Below are 21,921 nucleotides of genomic sequence, written 5' to 3'. Positions count from 1 at the left end.
TGAGTCATTTAAGCTCGTAACTATTTATCATAATCATAAGAAGAATAATACAAACAGTGATTGGTTATTCAATATATAATCCCCATTAGTTTGATATCAGAATAGATCAGTTCAGCAAACAATGACGTTTCATATTTCACCCTTTCAAGTGTCTTCATATGTACATATAATTTCATTACATATTAACCATATATCGGTGGCATAATTGGCCTGTGATGATCCGTAGGGCCGTGATCATTGCCCATTCACATTACACAATAGGTTTGAAGCGTGACGCGGGGGGGGGGGGGGGGGGGGGAATATAGCTTAAATGCAACAACCCAATTACCCCCCCCCCCCTCCCCCTTAACAGGATGCAGGCACCTGATGATTGACTGGTCATGTTTCATGATTTCGAAGTGTGAATAATAACTTTTAGATACATTGTATCATTATGATGTATCCATGTTCAATTAATATCCTTCGGTTGTAAGACTCCTGCTCTGGGCCAGGACTGAGGGGGTAGCATTTCACCAGTGTCGATGTGTCATCGTGTGCGGAGTGCATACTATGTGACGAGGTCGCCAGAATGAATGAGGAAGTGAAACAAAAAAATAAGGTAGTCACACAAATCAGCTGCAATCTGGTCATGTTAGCATGTTCTAAATATCAAAACCAAGTTGGGGGCTAAAATTGATATTAGCTCAGAATTTTAGAGGGAACAATTTGCCAGAACGAGACTACTAATGCACCCTCACACGAATTCGCTACCCACCCCCTCTCGGTCTGTCTCTCTTTCCCAACGGCAGCCGCGCTAGCAGAAACACTCCTCTTGTGAGTGTGGGGGATGGGCAGTGAACACAGCTTTCTCAGCCGCCAACATTGAACTACGCTGGCCAACCTTGACCTTGCCCTGAGAAGGAGGGGAATCACACTCATATCAATAGTTACTCAGAGTCAAATGTAAAACACATTTTTATTAACATTTTAGATCTTGTACTTTGAGTGTATCACAATTTGGTCTGTCGCATGTTGAATTGTTCAAAAACAGTCGATAGAATGGAACAAAGCAACGATTAATGTTTTTAGAATCGTTGCATTTAAAACCCAAAAATCACTTTATGAATGCAACCACACTTGTGCCCTTATGCAATGTAAAAATGAACGAATCCACTCCGTGTTCCCACCTAGCTCCAATCCGTACTTTACTTCTGTCTGTACGGCTTAGTAAAATGGCTGTATCTCGCGGAGCCTCGTGCTGGTTCGCTCCGTTCCTTTCCTCTATTCTCGCTCACTAATAGAACCCCCGGAATATATGTCTGTTTATGCATCCTTGAGGTTTATTATTACGTGTCCAATTATTTTCACATTGGAATCAGGAGACAAAACCGGATTCGGTCCGGAGAAAGGGGTGGGAATGAGTCGGGACAAGGATAAATGGTTATAAACAATTATTTATATTCAATGCTAGCGTTTGATTGTGACTGACTCGCCGAGAGAGGGGGGTATTATGGCCGCTCAGGTCGCCAGCGCCGCCACTCTCAACACCAGCCCGCCTTCCGAACTAAAGAAACCGGATCGAGACCCACATGAGGATTCTATACTGGGGGAAAAGCAGCAGGAAAACAAGCAGCCGGGATTAGAGCGCGGATCTCCGGTCCGGGGGGATCTGCATGACGGGGCCGATGTTGGAAATGCAGGGGGAGGAGGGGAACCTGAGATGAAGAACGGGAACGGGAACCCTTCCAGGACTAATAATAATCAGAATGATTCCATTGGATCCGAGGGGAATAACCATCCCGGGATGGTACACCACCATGGGTCTGGTTTTCCTCCACCTTCTTATGGATACAGTCAACACTACGGCCGGGCCCCTTTTCATCAACATGGCGGACAACAAAGCCCTGGCATGGCAGCTGCTGCAGGTCCAGCCGTGCCGTCGAGTAATATGATGGACCCATATCAACCCAATTCGCACGACCATGGCTTTTCTAACCACCAGTTTAACAATTACAATCCATTCCCGAACAGAACTCCCTATTCTGGCCAAGGATACGGCATGAACCCCTCACGTAATACCCAGGCTCCGGCAGCTGGGGGACAGCCAGCTAACGTTAAGCAGCAACCAGCAGGAGGACCCACAGTAATGGCTGCATCTTACAACAACCAGAGATATATTATGGGGAATCCACAGCCAACGTCTACCCCAACCCTCAACCAGCTTCTAACCTCTCCAAGCTCCACTCGTATATATCCAAATTACCCATCTAGTGAATATAGTAATCAGGAAGGCGCTAGTAAGGGACCAACAGACACGGGCAGTAGCGGTCAGTATGGAGGGGGGAATCCGGGTTGGCAACAAAGGACCCATCATCCGCCGCCTATGAGCCCTGGAAGTACAGGGCAACCCCTAGGTAGAAGCCAGGTAAAGGCCCATGTTCCACCGAATCTTTATTCCTGTACATTTGGTGTATTCTTATGTATGTAGTTCATAAACGTAGCAGGCCAGCCATTGTTGCTAGCCAGTTCGCTTGCAAAGACACTCTAAAATGGCTGCCTCTCGTTTTTCCAACATCACCTCATTAAACAGTATTTATTTAGTTGGTATGAAATGTATCACTTGCAGGCAACTGTTCTTCGGTAATCCTCCTTATGAAATCGAACTTCGAACGTTCAGAAAATGGAGGCCCGAATCTCGAAAGAGGTGAAAAAGCTCTAAAGGCCTATATTCATGACTCTGACTTGTTTCTCGGCAGGGCGGTATATAACGTAATTAAAGTTATTCCATAATATGGGTATTTCTTATAGTTTGTACTGGTAACGTCAGTCGTTTCGGATTACAATTTAATGCTTATGAATAGACTATACATTTTTATGTCGGCAAGTCTGTTTCGATCATTATGGAAATTGTGAAGGAAATGCACAACACTTGCAAGCCCAGACCACTGATGTTGTCTAGAGTCAAGTGTTGGTGTGTGTTTGAAAGTGATTTGAAGTGGACTGCACACGTAACTAAATGATGTAAAATGCTACATGTTAATCAACACACACTGGCCTATTAATTTATGAAACCGTGTCATTTGGCGTCTCTGTTGCCAGGAACTGCTTCCCTCATCGCATTCTGCTTGTAAACATTGGCCTAGTGATTTGTGTGACTGACTGCAGATTGCTTTTCTCTGGGATTTGAATTGTGGAGGTAAAAATCCTGCTGTCAAACCCAGTTGACAGTTGGTCTTGGTTTGACATGCTAGCTGAGATCTGATTGGCTCCTCACCCTGTGCTCTTGGCCATTTATAATTGCATATGCTGTAAAGCAACAACAGTTCCTGATAAGTGCACACCCCCACATTACACAAATCCATGATTGCTCATACACATTTTTGGCAATTTCTCTAAATTACTATTTTGCAATCATCTGTTTCCCACACCTATGACATGCCTGTTTGCACTCTTCCATATGCATTCTATAATAAGGAGAGATGGTCAGAGATTGGCCCATTGACCAAGTTATTCACGTTTAACCTTTGTCAATCCAGTTTGATATTGTGTGCCACTGTTTTTTTTTTTTTAATTTACATTGTATAGCCTAACCCATACCTGTTGAATTACTATATTCATTAACAACCGCAACCAACATTGCAAATAGAAGAGTTTGCGGAACTCTGTAGCCTACATGTATAAGTACGGAACCGTATTTGCACCATCCTATAAAGAAAGGCAGATGAAAATGGCCATAGTATCTTTACCCTCATTGTTAAGCACGCACTATCTCCTCTTATTTTGGATCAAAGTAAAATGACGAGGTAAATCACCCAAGTTAATAATTTATTATACTGTCATTTTAAATCGTTTTTGTATCTGCACCATGCAGAAGCTACAAATCTGAAACGAAGCAAAACAATTTAGTGGTTGAGATGAGCAATCCATCACAAACAATCCATATCACAAAAATGTAAACATTTATCACAATAACAATTTGAAGGACCATAAGACCTTGTGGGTGTGATATGAATTTGAAATAAAGACATTGCTAAATTAACATGATTTGACAAGTTCAGGTTGCACAGACTCTATTTTGACAGGGTTTTTCACATTTGGAAGCAACTCAATTTGACCCATGCAGGCCAGGGTTTCCCAAACTCGGTCCTGGGGCACCCCTGTGTGCACGTTTTAGCCCTTGCACTACACAGCTGATTTCAAATAATCAGCTTGATGGTGAGTTGGTTATTTGAATCAGCTGTGTAGAGCTTGGGCAAAAACCAAAACGTCCATCCAGGGGGGGCCCTAGGACCAAGTTTGGGAAACCCTTATGTAGGCTACAACAAGAACTTGCTGCAGTACCTGAGAACACAATCTGGAGCATCATATTTGGGCGTGATCACTGTAAATATAATGGAAAGCTGAAATCTGCTCTGATGACCTATCTACCCAAGAATATCGCCCAGACCTAACCAACTGTCATGAAATGTATGTACATGCTTCGAGACTACAGTGTGGCCTATCTGATGTATGCCCAGCTGTCTTTGCTTACATGCCATAGCTCACTAGCATATTAAAGCAGTAATACTCATGCACCTTTACCTTTCCCTAACAAACTTCTACCTGACAATGTTTTGGTCATCAATAGGATCTTTGTTACGTTGGTGATGGTAATGCGTACCAATGTTAACGTGTTAGGGAGTCATCATCCACTATGTCCCATTTGATGGGTTCACCTATCAATGACATACAGATGTATTTCTGAGGCAAGGTTAGGTCTACATCCTGTGGCATTGCTGTATGTTGACCCTGCATAGCGAGGTGAACATGAGCCGTGTGTGTGTGTGTGTGAGACATGAGTAGCTGCTGTATCTCATGTGCCACTCTGTTTCTCTGTGTGTGACTAAGAATTCCTTCTAACCCCCCTTGGCCAATCACAGAGACAGTCCAGTCGCCTCTCCCCCACCTAGGGAGTCTCCACTCTGTCTTATGCAGATTAGCCATGTGCTGCTTTTATTTATTTCAATTAATTATCTTGAAGCTGGGAAATGTCAAGAAAGGCTTTTTGCCCTTCATTTCCAAAGGCCTTTGTTTAGCAGTGACATACCAGAGCTGTCTCAAGTCTCAGAGCAGTGTGCATTGACAAGGGTACAGATAAAGAAACAAAGCCCATAAGAATCCACTGTGGTAAATTTAATGCTCATGTTTTCATTAGCTTGTCCATTTGTTGTTATTAACGTTATCGACATGGAATATTTTGACGACCCTTGTTTAGGTTGTTTTGAGTTGAGCAAGATAAACTGATAGGCCTAAGGGTTAGCGATTTACATAGAGTGAAATTATAATATTGAGATGGTGGCCGAGAGATTTAAGAAAACTTTCTCCATTGAGAGGATACCTTACTCATAGTTAGTTGTGTTTACATCCTAACACAGTATATTGAGTAGGCTACTTCTCCTTCCATTTATGATATCATTCATTCAGAGCCAGAATTGCCCCCCCCCCCCCAAGAAGGGAAACTGGCTTGCAAGCCATACAGGACCACAGCTGGGATGTGTTTAAGATTGGGCAGACAGCCCTCCATTTGAGATGAGAGAGATATATTTATTTATTTATAGCTCTGACTTCTGTAAATATGGCACAAAAAAGGTAAAAGTCAGGTTAATGACCGTGGGAAATGTGAAGGGGAAAAAACCTCCTTGTTCCCTTTGCTCTACTAATGCTCTCACGTGTTCTATGGACTTCCCCTTTGTCATGTTTTTAGTTTTTGTGCCTATCTGGATGAGAAAATGCATACCTATAGCTCCTGCTGTGTTGGGAAGCTTGAAATGTGTGAGTTGGCTTGGATGTGAGACCCCTGCTAGATAATTAAAGTGCCTTTAAACTATAGTATAGTCATCTGCCTGTATCCAAAGTCTTTTGTGATCTATGGTACATCCGGTCAACCGCACTTCTCAGTATTTTTTTTAATAGTGTTCATGTTATGCAGTGTTGTTCATGTATTTCATCTTTGTTTCTGCTCCACAGCCCCCAGGTGCAATGGATCCGATAGCTAAGTTGAGAGGCCAGCCGTACGGAGGGGGCAGTCCATACTCCCAACAACCTGGACAGGGGCCACCCCCAGGAGCCCAGCAGGGTCACGCATACCCGGGCCAAGGCTACGGTCCCCTTGGCTCCCAGAGATACCCGGTGGTCATGCAGGGCCGCACCCCTGGGACTATGGGGGGCATGCAGTACGGGCAGCAGGTCAGTGGTGTCATAAAGCTGAATTATTCCTACATTCTCTCACACCGGAATCAGCCCTCCTCTTCACACACTACTATATGGCTTACTTGTCATATGCCTAATCTTTTTTGTGTTTTCGAACTTTCGTCTGTATTTGTGTATAGATGCCGTCTTATGGGCAGCAGGGACCAGGAGGCTATGGGCCTCAGGGCCAAGGGCCCTACTACGGCCAACAGGGCCAGGCTTTACACCCAGGCCAGCAGCAAGGGCCCTACCCCCAGGCACCTCTGGGACAGCAGGGTGGTCAGACACCCTACCCTCAGCAGTCCCACCCTCCCCAGACGTCAGCCTCACATGCCCAGGGTGGGCCGCCCTATCCGCAGCCCCACATGCCCCCCCAGTCCCAGGGCCCGCAGCCAGGTCCATCCCAAGGGCCCCCGCAGTCTCAGCCGCCCTACTCCCAGGGCCCAGCCCAGGCTCAGTCTGGTCAGCCTCCTTACCCCCAGCAGCAGGGGCCTCCCAGCCAGCCTCCACAGCAGGCCAGCTCCCAGGTCCCAGCAGGGTCACAGCCCCAGCTTAGCTATCCACCCACGCAGGGCCCACAGCAGCTCCCCACACAGCAGCAGCAGCAGCAACCCCAGACACCCTCTCAACCCCCTCAGCAACCACCAGGTCACAGCCAGCATCCACAGGGCCAGCCTGCATCCTACTCCCAGAATCCTCCACAGCAACAGCAGTCACCTTACCAACGCTTCCCTCCTCCACCACAGCAGGTACAACTGAGTTTGGTGTGTATGTTTGCGTGCAATTTATTTATGATTGAGGTACCTTTGATATCGTCATTGAACATGCAGTACCGGTTGCCATACTTGCTCACCAGATGGAAGGCATTGGTATTGTCACTGTACATTCTCATGTGCGCATATATGTGAATGCCCTTCAATACTGATTGTCTCGTTCTCTCCCCCAGGAGATATCCCAGGACTCGTTCAGTTCCCAGTCTAGCGCCCCTCCCTCCAACCAGCCCAAAAGTGTCTCAGAGGACGTCAGCATGCAAGGCCAGCCGTCCAGCCTACCGGTGAGTCCTCACCCAACCTGTGCAAAGGTATACTATACATCTATAAATCATTATTACATTGTTCTAAAATCATAATGCATTGAAACATGTTTGCATGATTCCGTGTGACCCATTTTAGACTTAACATAGTCAAACCGTTGTGTGTGCTGTTGTGGTTAATTAATGCTACCCCTGTTTATTGTGTATATCATTTGAGTGTGTGTGTCTGTAGATGTCATTGGGCCTGTGTAGAGTGTTTTGTGGACTTGCAGAAATGTTGTCTGTGAGATTAATATTAGTAAATTTGAGCAGAGCTCCGGCCTGGATAAAACGAGAGCAAAAGTTATGGCGCACACGCCTAGCGTGTGTATCAGATTCACATGGCAGAGTTACAGCGCGCTGAGTCGGCACACGTCCACTGTAACCATGACAACCCCCTGCTCTAATATGCCCTCTCTTTTCCTCGACAAGATCAATAACGACAACTGTGTGTGTGTGTCACATGTCTCCAAACCTAATAAAATGTGCTGTCATGCTTTCTAAAACGGAGGAGATTGTGTTGTTCTGTTGTGCTAGTAGACAGAGATACAGGATATACATGGAGTCGTTATCAAGACGTCTCACTGCTAACTGTACAGTCAGCTAATAGCTGTCATGTCGATTCCATCAGGCCGGCATATTTCCACAGTGTCTCCTCACCATAGGCCCCGCTGTCTCCTGTCTTGTGTGTCTGCAGGATCTCTCAGGCTCCATCGATGACCTGCCCACGGGCACGGATGGCGCTCTGAGTCCTGGCGTGAGCACTTCAGGTGTGTCAAACAGCCAGGGTGAGCAGAGCAACCTGGCCCAGTCGCCCTTCTCGCCCCACACCTCTCCCCACCTGCCAGGCATCCGAGGGCCCTCACCGTCACCCGCCGGCTCCCCTGCCAGTGCCACCACCTCCCGCACGGGGCCCCTCTCACCCGCCACAATGCCAGGTGAACACACGTACACGAGTGCGCACACATACATGGGTTTTTCTGACATGTACTAGGACACATGCCATTTGTTATACATATACACTATGACAACAAAATGAACACCTTTTAAAACTGTATGATGCTTGGCTGCAGTAGCTCCACTGTTTCAATCTATGGGCATTTTGTTGGATTAACAATATTTAAGGGACACTTAAGTTAACTAAGTAGTGACATTAGTGGCCTTGTTCCTACTTAGACTTGTTATTTACATACTGAGATGACCCTTCTGTTGTTTAGGGACCCAGATGCCCCCTAGACCATCGAGTGTGCAGTCTGACGGGAGTCTGCACCCCGCCATGAGCCAGTCTCCCATGGCCCAGGAGAGAGGTGAGTTCACCTTGACTGAGAATCCCCTCACACAGTACTACCCCGCTCTGCAGGGACCACTGACCGTGTGCTGTTTTAAAGAAACTTTGGTTGCACTTTATTTTATGGTACCACTGGTATTTACCTGGTACTTAATTGAAAATTGTGTTGTAAACATGGGTACTTTCTGGTACTTCAAATAATATTACATGTAATTGCCATTTTACCATGTACTTTCTAAGTAAATACTGGCTAATTTCTGTACCAAAGCCCTCTGATGTGTTTTATGTGAGATTTCCAGTGTTGGAGGATTAACATCTCTTTCACTCTCTCTTCTCTGACCCTGCCAGGGTTCGTACAGAGAAACCCCCAGATGCCCCCATACGGTTCACCACAGTCTGCCTCTCCCCTGTCACCCCGACAGTCCTCTGGAGGCCAGATGCACCCTGGGATGGGACCTTATCAGCAGCAGAACAACTGCATGGGGGGCTATGGACCTCAGGGTGGGCAGTATGGCCCACAAGGTAAGTTCTGTGGGTTACACTGTGCAACAAAGGAGAGGGGCTGGTGGCAATTAGTTAAAGGATCCTTTGGTTTACTTTTGCTTAAATAGAAGTGAGTTCTATTCTATGTTAAAATTACACTTGAAAAAGAACAACTCAGTTGATATACCAAATAGACTTTTAATCATTTTGATCTTTAACATTTTGGTTATCCTTTGACTGCCAATATATAAATGCATCCCACTTAATTATCTCACTATCCTTTGAAGTTGCTTCTTGTTTGTTCCCCCAGCCAAATCCATGGAATATGTATTTTTGCCTCATAGGAATTCCATCCTATCAGCTCATCCCTCCCTCTTTGAGCCTAGTGTAGCTATTTTTAGCCATGGAGAACAGTCAGCTGACATAGCAGAGCCCCCCCTGTCAGTAGAGCTGCCACGCAGGCTCATTAGCTCAGTGTGCACAGCGCCACTGCCAGCTCAGTATAGTGCCTTGCACAACTTCAACAGACATTAGCAGTCTCTCAGGCTCCATCGTATCATTATGTTTAGGGGGGATTCTGACTTAGAGGCGTTCAGTCATAATCCCACAGATGGTAGCTTCGCACCATTGGCTCCTCAGCCAAGCACATACACCAAATGTCTGAACCTGTGGTTCCTCTCGTACTGAGCAGGATTACGATTGCAACAACACATCATCAGTAGGGTACACCTTTCACAATAGAACCCCAAGTTGATTAAATATTTAGTTTGTTGTTTTGCACTTATAACTAGTCTTCCCAATGTCATCTGAGCAGTGTTTTATTTATTTTTTTGCACACATTTTTTACACATTTTTTGTTAATTCTATTACAGGTTACCCCCGGCAACCTGGATACAACAACATGCCCAATGCCAACTACCCTGGCCCTGGCATGGGCAACCCCATGAACCCTGGCCCTGGCATGGGCAACCCCATAAACTCCATGTCTGGGCAAGGGGGGCTGCCGTACGCAGGCATCCCCCCTGGTAGAATGCCTGCGGGCCAGATGGGAGTGCGTCCCTATGGCCCTAACATGGGGCCCAACATGCCACCCAATATGAGTAACATGCCACCTCAGGTGGGCTCAGGGATGTGCCCTCCCCCCGGCCTCAACCGGAAGGCCCAGGAGGCTGCAGCTGTAGTCATGCAACACGCTGCTACCAACTCCATACACAACAGGTACACTATACTGTTTACTAACCCATATTACACATGTACGGTGCATTTGGAAAGTATTCAGACCCCTTGACTTCTTCCATATTTTGTTACGTTACAGCCTTACATGCTGACCAGACCAGCTGTTGATTTTGTCCAGCCACACTAGACGCGATCAGCAGGTTGAAAATCAAAACAAACTCTGAACCAACAATATTAATTTGGAGACAGGTCGAAAGCATTGAACATTTAAGGCAATTTAGCTAGCTACCTTGCTCTTGCTTGCTCATTTGTCCTGGGATATAAACATTGGGTTGTTATTTTACCTGAAATGCACAAGGTCCTACTCCGACAATTAATCCACAGATAAAACGGTAAACCTAATTATTTTTTTGTAGTCATTTCTCCTCCTTCAGGCGTCTTCTTTGGACTTTATATGGCGGATGGCAATCAACTTTAAGGTGCATTACCACTACCAATTGGACAGGAGTGTGGACCTTAGTTCATCTTTCAATCACCCATGTGGGTATATGCTCCTACAAACCAATGAGGAGATGGGAGAGGCAGGGCATCAAGCGTCACAAATAGAACTAAGTTCTATTTTAGCGTCTGGCTACGCTTACGCTCGTTGACGCGCAATAGCGTGGATGCAACGATTGAATAACATGTATATGTACATTTATTTTGCGACGCAGGCGGTGTGGTCAGCATGTTATTCTAAAATGGGTTAAATTGTTTTTTTCCCCTCATCAATCTATACACAATACCCCATAATGACAAAGCAAAAACTGTTTTTATTTTAGAAATGTTTGCAAATTTATTACAGGAACTGAAATATAACATTTACATAAGTATTCAGACCCTTTACTTAGTACTTTGTTTAAGCCCCTTTTGCAGCGTTTACAGCCTCGAATCTTCTTGGGTATGACGCTACAAGCTTGGCACACCTGTATTTGGGGAGTTTCTCCATTCTTCTCTGCAGATCCTCTCAAGCTCTGTTAGGTTGGATGGGGAGTGTCGCTGCACAGCTATTTTCAGGTTTCACCAGAGATGTTCGATCGGGTTCAAGTCCGGGCTCTGGCTGAGCCACTCAAGGACATTCAGAGACCTGTCCCGAAGCCACGCCTGCTTTGTCTTGGCTGTGTGCTTAGGGTTGTTGTGTGTTGGAAGATTAACCTTTGTTTGAGGTCCTGAGTGCTCTGGAGAACGTTTTCATCAAGGATCTATCTGTACTTTGCTCCGTTCATCTTTCCCTTGATCCTGACTAGCCTCCCACCGCTGCCGCTGAAAAACGTCCCCACAGCATGATTCTTCCACCACCATGCTTCCCCGTAGTGATGATGCAAGGTTTCCTCCAGACGTGGCGCTTGGCATTCAGGCCAAAGAGTTTAATCTTGGTTTATCAGGCCAGAGAATCTTGTTTCTCATGGTCTGTGAGTCCTTTAGGTGCATTTTGGCAAACTCCAAGAGGGCTCTCGTGCCTTTTACTGAGATGTGTCTTCTGTCTGGCCACTGTACCATAAAGTCCTGATTGGTGGAGTGCTGCAGAGATGGTTGTCCTTCTGGAACTCTTAAGCCCTATCAGAGTGACCATTGGGTTCTTGGTCACCTCCCTGACCAAGGCCATTCTCCCCCGATTGTTCAGTTTGACCGGGCTGCAAGCTCTAGGAATAGTCTTGGTGGTTCCAAACTTCTTTAATTTAAGAATTATGGAGGCCTCTGTGTTCTCGGGGACCTTCAATGCTGCAGACTTTTTTTGGTACCCTTCACCAGATCTGTGCCTCGACACAATCCTTTCTCAGAGCTCTATCGACAATTCGTTCGACCTCATGGCTTGGTTTTAGCTTTGACATGCACTGTGGGACCTTATATTTAAATCATTGTTAATGTGTTGTGTATGCCTTATCTGGTCCTAACTAGTAGATTTTCCTCTACTTTGAAGGTCCAGTGAAGGCAGTGAGAGGATTGATTAGAGCAACAGGAAATAAACAAAGGAGAGAGCAGATGAGATGAGGACAGACTTACTGAAAGGTAGACAGGCAGAGGCAGAAGAGATGTTATCCAGCACCTGTCACTACGAGGAATACCTGGCTCTCACATTACATCCAAACATGAAATGCATTGGAGAATTCAGATGCAGGTTCAGCATATTTTCCCTCTCTTTAGTCTTCACAGGTGTACAAAGTCACTAGACATTTTCATATCAAGAACTCAAACAATTCCCCCTTGCAATGGCACTCATAACTCACTCTTTCTTATTTAGTGATATTGTTGCATAACTGATTGATTGTTTTTCAGCATAAGAGATTAATTTCTCAGCAGGAGAGGGATGTTTTTCACTCTGATATCATGCTACATGCTAAAGGTATGGTTGTCCCTCATTGTTCAGGATGCCTGGCTACCCCAACATGTCCCCTGGCATGATGGGCTCTGGCACCCCCTATGGCCCTCCCATGAACAACATGCCTGGCATGATGAACACGCAGGGCGGCCCACCTTTCCCTATGGGGCCCAACATGGCCAATAACTCCAGTGGTGAGTACTGTAGTCCAATACTGTTGCTCCATGGTGCCTCGGGTATTTCTGATATGGCAGGATGACTTTGGTTGGGACGGTGGTCAGTGGAATAGGTTTGCATTGGGGTGGCTAGTAAGTAAGGCCTGATGCAATTTGTCTGCAGTGTTTTTACAATATACTTTTTTTCCATCTGAAAGTTCTAGCATAGACGGATAGTGCGGTAGCTAAGTATGAGTTTTCCAAAACAAATATTGTTTTAGTGCAGTGGTTGTTAATCTAAGTCACACTTCAGGAACGTTTTGCATTGGTTTCTCTAGAGCACTTCCAATCCTGTTTGACGGTAACGTTGGTCAATGAACAATGGCCGCAGTATGAATAAGTTATACAGGGGAAACTTTATTGTTAGTCTGTATTCCTCTGAAATTAGAATACAAAAAAATGTCAACTGCCTCTGTTCGTTCAGCAATTGTTTGAAATATGTCCTGATCCCGAGAATTGTTGTTCAAAAGCCAAACAGTGCTCAACCCCACAATGTACCCTTGTACCTAGGTTTGGTCCCCAGTCCAGAGTTTGGTATGGATGGGAAAATGAACCAGGGCCAGAAGATGAACAACAAAGTGGACGGAACACCGAAAGCAGAACCGACTAAATCCAAGGTGATAAGATAATGGCTTTGTCTGTCCACTTGGGACAATTTTGTTTAAGGGCTTGTGTGTACGTTAAAAGAAACTACGTTATAAACCATATTGTTTGTAAACTGTTAACACACGTGTTACGATCATAATTTTGACTTTATTCCATGGTTATTACAGTTGCCATTGAGCTAGCTACTAAAGGGAAATAAGACCAATGGGTTACCCAACCCTTTCCCTCATGACGGCTCTCTTGACGTCCTGTGTTCTCTTGACGCCTTGCAGAAGTCAAGCTCTTCCACGACGACCAACGAGAAGATCACGCGTCTGTATGAGCTGGGCCCCGAGCTGGAGAGGAAGATGTGGGTGGACCGCTACCTGGGCTTTATCGAGGAGAAAGCCATGGGCATGACCAATCTGCCTGCTGTTGGCCGCAAGCCCCTAGACCTCTTCAGACTCTACGTCTCGGTCAAGGAGATTGGAGGCTTCGCACAGGTCAGTGTAGGTTTGTGCTGTACTATGCATGCATACACTGTAGTGTGTTTGATCTATGTGTTTCCCTATTGAGGTGCCCTCTTGGCCAGGTTTCCCTTATAAGAGGTCTTCTGACCTCAATGTGAATTCCTGGATAAATATTGGTTCAATAAATAAGTATAACACATGCACAAACACACCATGCACAATCTTGGTTCTTATTTGCTCCATCCCCCTTCTAGTCCCTGTTTTAATGTCCCGGTTTTAATGCTCTATGTGCAGGTGAACAAGAACAAGAAGTGGCGGGAGCTGTCCACCAACCTGAACGTTGGCACGTCGAGCAGCGCTGCCAGCTCCCTGAAGAAGCAGTACATCCAGTGTCTGTACGCCTTCGAGTGCAAGATCGAACGCGGGGAGGACCCCCCTCCTGAGATCATCACTGACAACAAGAAGGCCAACCAGGCCAAGGTCCAGCCACCCTCCCCAGGTCAGTGCCAGACGGTTATCCACACTATGCTGGGTCGTAATTATTAGGCATCAAACGAAAGAAAGCGGACTGAACCTGGTTGGGACTACCTGGTCTTGTCCAATATGAAAAGCTCATTTTCATTGCAAAACTCCTTTTTTTTTTTTTTGCTTTGTTGATTTGAACAGGGAGTCCATTGAGACCAATATCTCTTTCACAAGGGAGACCTGCATACGCATCATTTACAAAATACATATTTTTGTAAAAAATAACAATCACATTTGTCAGCAAAGAGGTCCCCAATCAACATTTTGAACTGCCTGAGAGGCACCAGAACATCCAGTTGTAGGGAACTCTGTTCCATACATGGGGTGCAAAGAAAATAAAAGCAGATTTACCTAACTCTGAGGAGACTGAAGAGATTTCCAGAGTGTGCCATCCTCGAGACCCGGTATGGTTAACTCATACTTATTATTCGTTATTAACAAAGTTAGGTACGGCGGGAGTTTTTGTTAGAGAACTTTATAAATAAAAAGAAAGCACTGAATCGACCTACTTGAATTCGAAGAGGGCCAGCTGACTTTCTGGTGAAGAATGAACCTGATGCCATAATAAAATTAAGTGCCCTATGTTAAATGCATCTAACGGCTTTAATGAATTGGCAGCTGTTTTCATATAGATAATGTTGCCACAGTCTAGTATCGGTAGAAATGTAAATTGAATGACCTGTATAATTAAGCAGTAAGGCCCGAGAAGGTGTGAATATACCACGGTCAAGGGCTATTTTTAGGCACGACGCAACGCGTAGCCTTAGTATATTGGCCATATCCCATAAACCCCCAAGGTGCCTTATTGATATTATAAACTGGTTTCCAATGTTATTTGACCAGTAAATAGTAATCATTGTCATACCTGTGGTATATGGTCTGCTACACCATGGCTTTCAGACAATCAGCATTCAGGGCTCAACTCTCTAACTGAAATTCCCCTCTTTTGTTCCAGTAGCTGGGTCAGGTTCTCTCCAGGGCCCTCAGACCCCCCAGTCCACCAGCAGCTCCATGGCCGAGGGCAGCGACCTCAAGCCCCCCACACCCGCCTCCACCCCACACCCCACCCAGATGCCACCCGGGGCCAGGTAAGTTGCAGCGCTTCAATCTCATCCTCTTTGAGTTATCAATTACATTCAGGAGATTAAATTCTTCAATTGGAATTTTCATTTACTTATTGAATTTAAATGTAATTCACCCCAACTTTGCTATCCGCTTTGATAAACCCCTATTTACTCCCTAAACGTCCCTCTATCTTTTAGGAGCAATGTGGCGCTGCAGGACCCATTTGCTGACAGTAGTGACCCTGCTTTCCCCAGAAGGAACTCCATGACCCCTAACTCTGGCTACCAGTCTGGCATGAGCACCCCAGAGATGCCAGGTCGCATGGGTCCAGGGCCCTACGAGGGTCCAGGGCCTAACAAAGACCCCTTTGGTGCCATGCGGAAAGGTGCGTAGAAGAGGCTACAAGAAAGATCCCTAGAAACTGATGGTGCTGGGAAGTTGGGTCCCTTGCTGACGGAGTGTGTGTTTCTTTCCAGTTGGGGAGCAGTTCTTGCCTGCCAGTCCTAACAGTGGGATGGCTGAACAGCAACAGTTTAACCGTGGGCCTCCTCCAGGTGCTATGGGGAACATGTCGATGGCTCAGAGACAACAGTACGGACCAGGACCTTACGGACAAGGCTACGAAAGGAGGTAAGACCCTACACACGCTTAGATCGTAGAAATATAATTACTATAAAGGACATCCACATTCAAGTTAATGTGTCTATGATTGGTGGACTGGAGGCCATATTGAGTATAATTCTATTTCTATACATTCTATACCATCTTTGACTGCGAATAAGTCTGCTCATTTCCTTTTTTTATGGAAATGATTTGTGCTAAGTGTAGTCAACCAAACTTGTTGTTTACCAGGCCAGAGCAGGGGATGGGCCCAGAGGGCAGCATGGGATCTGGTGCTCCGCAGCCAAACCTGATGCCTGTCAACTCCGACACGGGGATGTACTCGCCAAACCGCTACCCACCACAGCAGCAGCCACGGTAAGTTCACCACCCAGCACCACTCTCTCTCAGGAGAGGTCTGGCACAAACTTGTGCAGACACCATGCACTGACTGTCTCAGCATTTATAGTCTTGCAATATTGTAAAGATTGGGTTGTTTTTCAGAGGGTTTATTGGCACACTAGCAGTGTACCGTAGCAATATTGGGTACATAGGCACTCGGCTTATTTGGAATGGCTTGTTGATGCATTGTGGTTGTTTACAGGAATGATTCCTATGGTAATCAATATCCTGGCCATGGTACTCCCCCTGGTGGTTCCTATCCCAATCAACAGCCAGGAATGTACCCACAGCAACAACAGGTGATGGCTCTAACCCACTGTGTAAGCACTGGAAATCAAACTGTAATGTTGTAACCACTAGCCATGTGTTATTACCCCAAAAAGTAGTACTTACTGTATAGATGAGTAATAGCCATCAATATTCATCTGATGCAATGTAATGACACCGCCTAACTAAGCGTATTTTCTCTATGCAGAACTACAAGCGTCCCGTGGAAGGGGGCTACCCACCAGCGAAGCGTCACGAGGGGGAGATGTACAGTGCCCCCTTCAGTGCAGGGCTGCTGCAGCAGCAGCAACAACAACCGCAGCAGCAGCCAGGGGTGGCCTCTGCACCCCCTGCTGGCCAGCCAGAGATGTACCAACCCCAGTACAGCAGCGGCTCCTTCACCGGCACTGACCGCCGCCTGCCTGGTCCCCAGGGCCAGTTCCCCTTCCCCTTCAACAGAGAGCGCATGCAGGCCGCCACGGGGCCCAACACCCAGCCCTCCATGCCCCCTCAGATTATGCAGCCAAGCACTGACGGACCCCCGGGTGGCGTGTGGCAGGGCCGCGGGGAGATTAACTATCCCGGCAACTACCCCAACCGGCAGGGTGGCCCCCCAGGGGGCCCAGCCCAGGGGCCTGGCCACCCCGGCATGAACCGCGGTTCGGAGGAAATGTCATCAGAGCAGCGCATGAACCACGAGGGCCAATGGGGGCCAGGTCAGATGGGCCCTCGGCAGCCCCCCTACGGCCCTGGAGGGACGGGCCCGCCCATGACCCGCACCCTACAGTCCAACTACCAATCCGCTCAGGCCATGCAGAACCACATTCCACAGGTGTCCAGTCCCTCCCCCATGCCCCGCGGGGGCCCCATGGAGAGCCGGACGTCGCCCAGTAAATCTCCCTACATGCACAGTGGCATCAAGATGCAAAAGGCAGGGCCCCCGGTTCCTGCCTCTCACATAGTGCCCCAGTCTGTGCAGTCCCCTCTGATCCGTAGAGACATGCCCTTTCCCCCAGGCTCAGTGGAGGCCACCCACCCCATCCTAAAACCACGCCGATGCCTCACAACGAAAGATATCGGTATGGCTATCACATCCCACAACTCCAGCCACAATCAATGTTATTATACATGGATTATACAGTATTTAGGGATCACATTAGGACATTACAAAGATAGGTTGCTTCGGCTCTCTATGAACTTGTTTGTATTGTGTGGTCCATCAGTACTGTGAAGGGTATCAGCTTGAGTTAAAATACTGTGTATCTCCATAGGGACCCCAGAGGCTTGGAGGGTGATGATGTCCCTAAAGTCTGGCCTGTTGGCTGAGAGCACGTGGGCCCTCGACACCATCAACATCCTCCTGTATGACGACAACAGCATCTCCACCTTCAACCTCAATTCGGTGAGCTAACAAGACAGGTAGCCTAGCGGGTAGAGGTTTTGGCCAGTAACCAAAAGGTCGCAAGTTCGAATCCCGAGCCGACAAGGTGAAAAATCTGACTGTGCTTAAACCTAATTTTGCCAGACCCTAGATGTGACCCCACTCTCTGAGGGTGTCTTGGGGAGAGTCTGCTATACAGAACACATTAATACACATGTGCATGTGTAAACGGGACAAATATAAGCACCCACTAAATTATTATTACTATACTGGCCACAATGTTGGATAAAGGTTTTAATAAAATAAATAAAAATTGAATCAGAACTGTAATATTTTCTGATTTAGGGCTTTTTATTTTTACATTTATCCTTTCACAAATGTATTAAATTTGACCTATTCCCAAACCCTTTTCCAGATTTTCTGTCATGCACATCATATCATACAATACAAACTATTGATCTTCTCCTCAGCTGCCTGGCCTGCTGGAGCTGGTGGTGGAGTACTTCCGGCGCTGCCTCATCGAGATCTTTGGGATCTTGCGCGAGTACGAGGTGGGCGATCCCGGCCAGAGGACTCTACTGGACCCTGACGCTCTGAAAAGAGACTGGAGCTGCATGGAAGATGAGGAACCAGGGGTGGAGGACATGAAGGTAGAAGGAGAGGATGAGGAGGATGATGATGAGGAGGAAGAAGAGGTGGTGGTGCAGCGTTCAAAACAGCCGGCCGGGACGACAATTGATGGACAGGCTCAGGTGAAGCAAGAGGATGAGCAAGAGTCGTGCTCAGAATGGGACACTCTGAAAGAGAAGGATGCTGAAGATAAGGAGAAGAGCTGCTCTACCTTTGAGCAGCCCAGCTCTTCATCGGACCCCCCTGGCCTTGGCCCGGCTACCCCCCAGGAGAGACCCAAACAGGCTAGCAAGTTCGACAAGCTCCCCCTGAAGATGGTACGGAAGAAGGACCCGTTTCCAGCAGGCAGGGCAACCCAGAGAGGAAAAGTGCAGGAGTTTGACAGTGGGCTGCTCCACTGGAGTGCCGGCGGCGGAGACAGCACGGAACACATCCAGACCCACTTTGAGAGGAGGGAGGAATTCCTGGTCCCACGAGAACGAGTGCTGGTCGTCCCCACAGCCAAGAGGAAAAGGCCAGAACCAGAGAAGGTCGGGGACAAGGACAATGCTACCCCCACAGAGAAATACAAACAGAAGGGGGAGAGGGATCAGAGGCCCTCCCAGCCATCATCCACAGAGAAGGCCTCAACAACAACCGACGGTAAGGAGGGGAAGTCCGAGCACTCGGACGCTGAGACAGAGGAAATGTCACAGTCCGAAGAGCCCCAGAGCCAGCAGGAGCACGACAAATCGAGCGGACCCACTCGTCAGCAAGTCCCCCAGCGTGTGGTGGAGGACGAGCCTCACAGCAAGGACGAGGGCCCACTGGTTACACTGGCCAACTGGCAGGATGCTCTGGCCCGCCGCTGTGTCTGCGTCTCCAACATCGTGCGCAGCCTCTCCTTCGTGCCTGGCAACGACCAGGAGATGTCCAAACACCCTGGCCTCATGCTGCTGCTGGGTCGCCTAGTGCTGCTGCACCACCGCCACCCTGAGAGGAAACAGGCCCCGCTCACCTACGAGAAGGAGGAAGAGTCTGATGACTGTCTTGGCCAGAGGGACGAATGGTGGTGGGACTGCCTGTCACTGTTGAGGGAGAACTGCCTGGTCACTCTGGCCAACATCTCTGGCCAGCTGGACCTCTCCATCTACCCCGAGAGCATCTGCCTTCCTCTGCTGGACGGCCTCCTCCACTGGGCTGTGTGCCCCTCGGCTGAGGCCCAGGACCCCTTCCCCACGTTGGGGCCACACAGCGCAATGTCCCCCCAGAGACTGGTCTTGGAGACCCTCAGCAAGCTGAGCATCCAAGACAACAATGTGGACCTGGTCCTGGCCACGCCGCCGTTGGGTCGTTTAGAGAAGCTGTATGGGACCTTGGTGCGGCTGGTTGGGGAGAGAAAGGTGGCCGTCTGCAGGGAGATGTCGGTGGTGTTGTTGGCCAACCTGGCCCAGGGAGACAGCATGGCAGCGCGCGCCATTGCCGTGCAGAAGGGAAGCGTGGGAAACCTCCTGGGCTTCTTGGAAGACAGCCTGGCGGCCACCCAGCTACAACAGAGCCAGAGCTCTCTACTGCACCTGCAGGGGATGCACTTTGAGCCCACCAGTAATGACATGATGCGGCGGGCGGCCCGGGCCCTGCACGCCTTGGCCAAGGTGGAGGAGAACCACTCAGAGTTCACACTCTACGAGTCACGCCTCCTCGACCTCTCCGTGTCACCTCTCATGAACTCTGTGGTGTCTCACGTCATCTGCGATGTACTCTTTCTGATTGGCCAGTCATGACAGCTGTAGGGAGCTTTGGCTCCACCTCCTCTTGGTTTCTTCCCTCCTCACCCCCTGGTTACAACATGGCTTGTATGTGTGTAGGGGGAAGGGAAAGTTCAAGTGACTGTTTTTAATTTATGCAAACCCTTCAGATTCCACTGTCTGAGCCCCCTTTCGCTGTTCTCACTCAAGGAGAAGGGATGTCACAAAGCTACACTGGTGGATTTACAAACCAGACACTCCACAAACTGTCACAACTTGTAACATTAATGCCAACTAGATGACAGAGTGGAGAACCTGGGTTTAGGAGTGTTCCACATGTTTGTTTTTTTTTTTTTTTTTGGGGGGGGGGGGAGGGGTGTGTGTATTTTTAATAAAGATAAATAGCTGAAAAACAAACTGTAACCAAAGTTGCTGTCTCGTTTACAGGAAATTTGGGGATAATGTGTGCCCTTGTGTGCCCCTCGAGAGCACAGTGAGTGAGTCAGACTGGTTCATGTTTGGAGGTAGTGCAGACTGAGGAACAGCCTGATCTGATGGCATAGTTGCTGTAATTGGATGCTTACCAGTCAGCCTACCACTCAGTAGGCTGTTGAGACACCTTCGCTGGGGAGGCCTGTGCAGTAGATTGTAGGGCATTTTCTCTACCGTACTGCTCGAGTGTCAGGCATTCTGTAAAAAAGTTTCATACAGAAAAACGTTGCCAATGCAGCTCTACTAGAGTTAAAAGGTCATTTTAGTTTTGACGTTAAAAGCTAAAAAGGCCTTCCCCAAAGTACCGAGAACCTACTACAACACCCTTACCTCCTCTCTTTAGTCCTTGATTGTATGAATTTACCCTTGTAAAATAAATCACCTCTTAGGATTGGTTTTCAACTTCAGATGCAGCTTTGCTGTGGTGTATATATATGATATTGTACATTACACTTCCTTTCTGTGTCTGTCTCTGTGTCACTATTCCCACTCATTTTGTTGATGAGGAATGGAAGGTGACCCATGAGTTTGGTTCCTGTCATCCAGTCCCTGCTGATAGACCTTCTCACTCCACGGCTCCATAGTACGGCAGACTCAGATCAAATCTGTTATCTCCTCCTGGTACAACAAAAAAAACTCTAGATGAAGAAACACACTTGACAATTCATTTCTCCAGGATTCTGCATATTTGTATTTCAAACTATGTAGCTAAAAACATGTAAATTCCTCCTTTTCCTTTTTTTGGCTCAATGAATATCATTCAGTATGAAATCTTTATACTATATGTTCCACGTGGTAAGAATAAATGTACATTAAATCTTCATAAAATGTTTGGTTTTGTTCCGTTGGACTTGGTGTCTTTCTCAGATGTACAATTTATTAAAAAGCAGTTTGTCTTTCACAATTTTTCTACAATCCCTGGCCCTGTGAAAGTACTGGGTGTGCATGTTTTATTTTTTTAGCCCAGTACTAGAACA

General features: G+C 47.3%; 1 protein-coding gene across 11 annotated transcripts; it reads left to right on the top strand.

Moving 5' to 3' along the window:
- Positions 1-377: 377 nt before the first annotated feature.
- On the top strand, positions 378-21,775 carry LOC110519933 (AT-rich interactive domain-containing protein 1A). Of its 11 annotated transcripts, none has more exons than XM_036973991.1 (20): positions 378-598; positions 5,986-6,204; positions 6,348-6,956; positions 7,154-7,288; positions 7,977-8,217; positions 8,497-8,586; positions 8,916-9,089; positions 9,923-10,268; positions 12,634-12,779; positions 13,311-13,417; positions 13,679-13,894; positions 14,150-14,354; positions 15,336-15,468; positions 15,643-15,830; positions 15,922-16,075; positions 16,298-16,423; positions 16,650-16,767; positions 16,923-17,793; positions 17,986-18,116; positions 18,566-21,775. In XM_036973991.1, exons 1-20 carry the CDS (start codon positions 569-571, stop codon positions 20,486-20,488), a joined length of 6,162 nt encoding a protein of 2,053 aa, XP_036829886.1. In that variant the 5' UTR covers positions 378-568; the 3' UTR covers positions 20,489-21,775. The 11 variants fall into 11 exon arrangements, with proteins under 11 accessions (XP_036829886.1, XP_021452489.2, XP_021452483.2 ...); XM_021596814.2 differs by lacking the exon at positions 378-598 and adding an exon at positions 635-2,404 and having other exon boundaries at positions 7,154-7,261; XM_021596808.2 differs by lacking the exon at positions 378-598 and adding an exon at positions 636-2,404.
- The last annotated feature ends 146 nt before the right edge of the window (positions 21,776-21,921 follow it).

Source organism: Oncorhynchus mykiss, chromosome 3, assembly GCF_013265735.2.
Source record: "Oncorhynchus mykiss isolate Arlee chromosome 3, USDA_OmykA_1.1, whole genome shotgun sequence".
In the NCBI taxonomy this organism is placed as follows: Eukaryota; Metazoa; Chordata; class Actinopteri; order Salmoniformes; family Salmonidae; genus Oncorhynchus; species Oncorhynchus mykiss.
The sequence above is the reverse complement of the archived record's forward strand: the minus strand, read 5'-3'. Positions and strand labels throughout refer to the sequence as shown.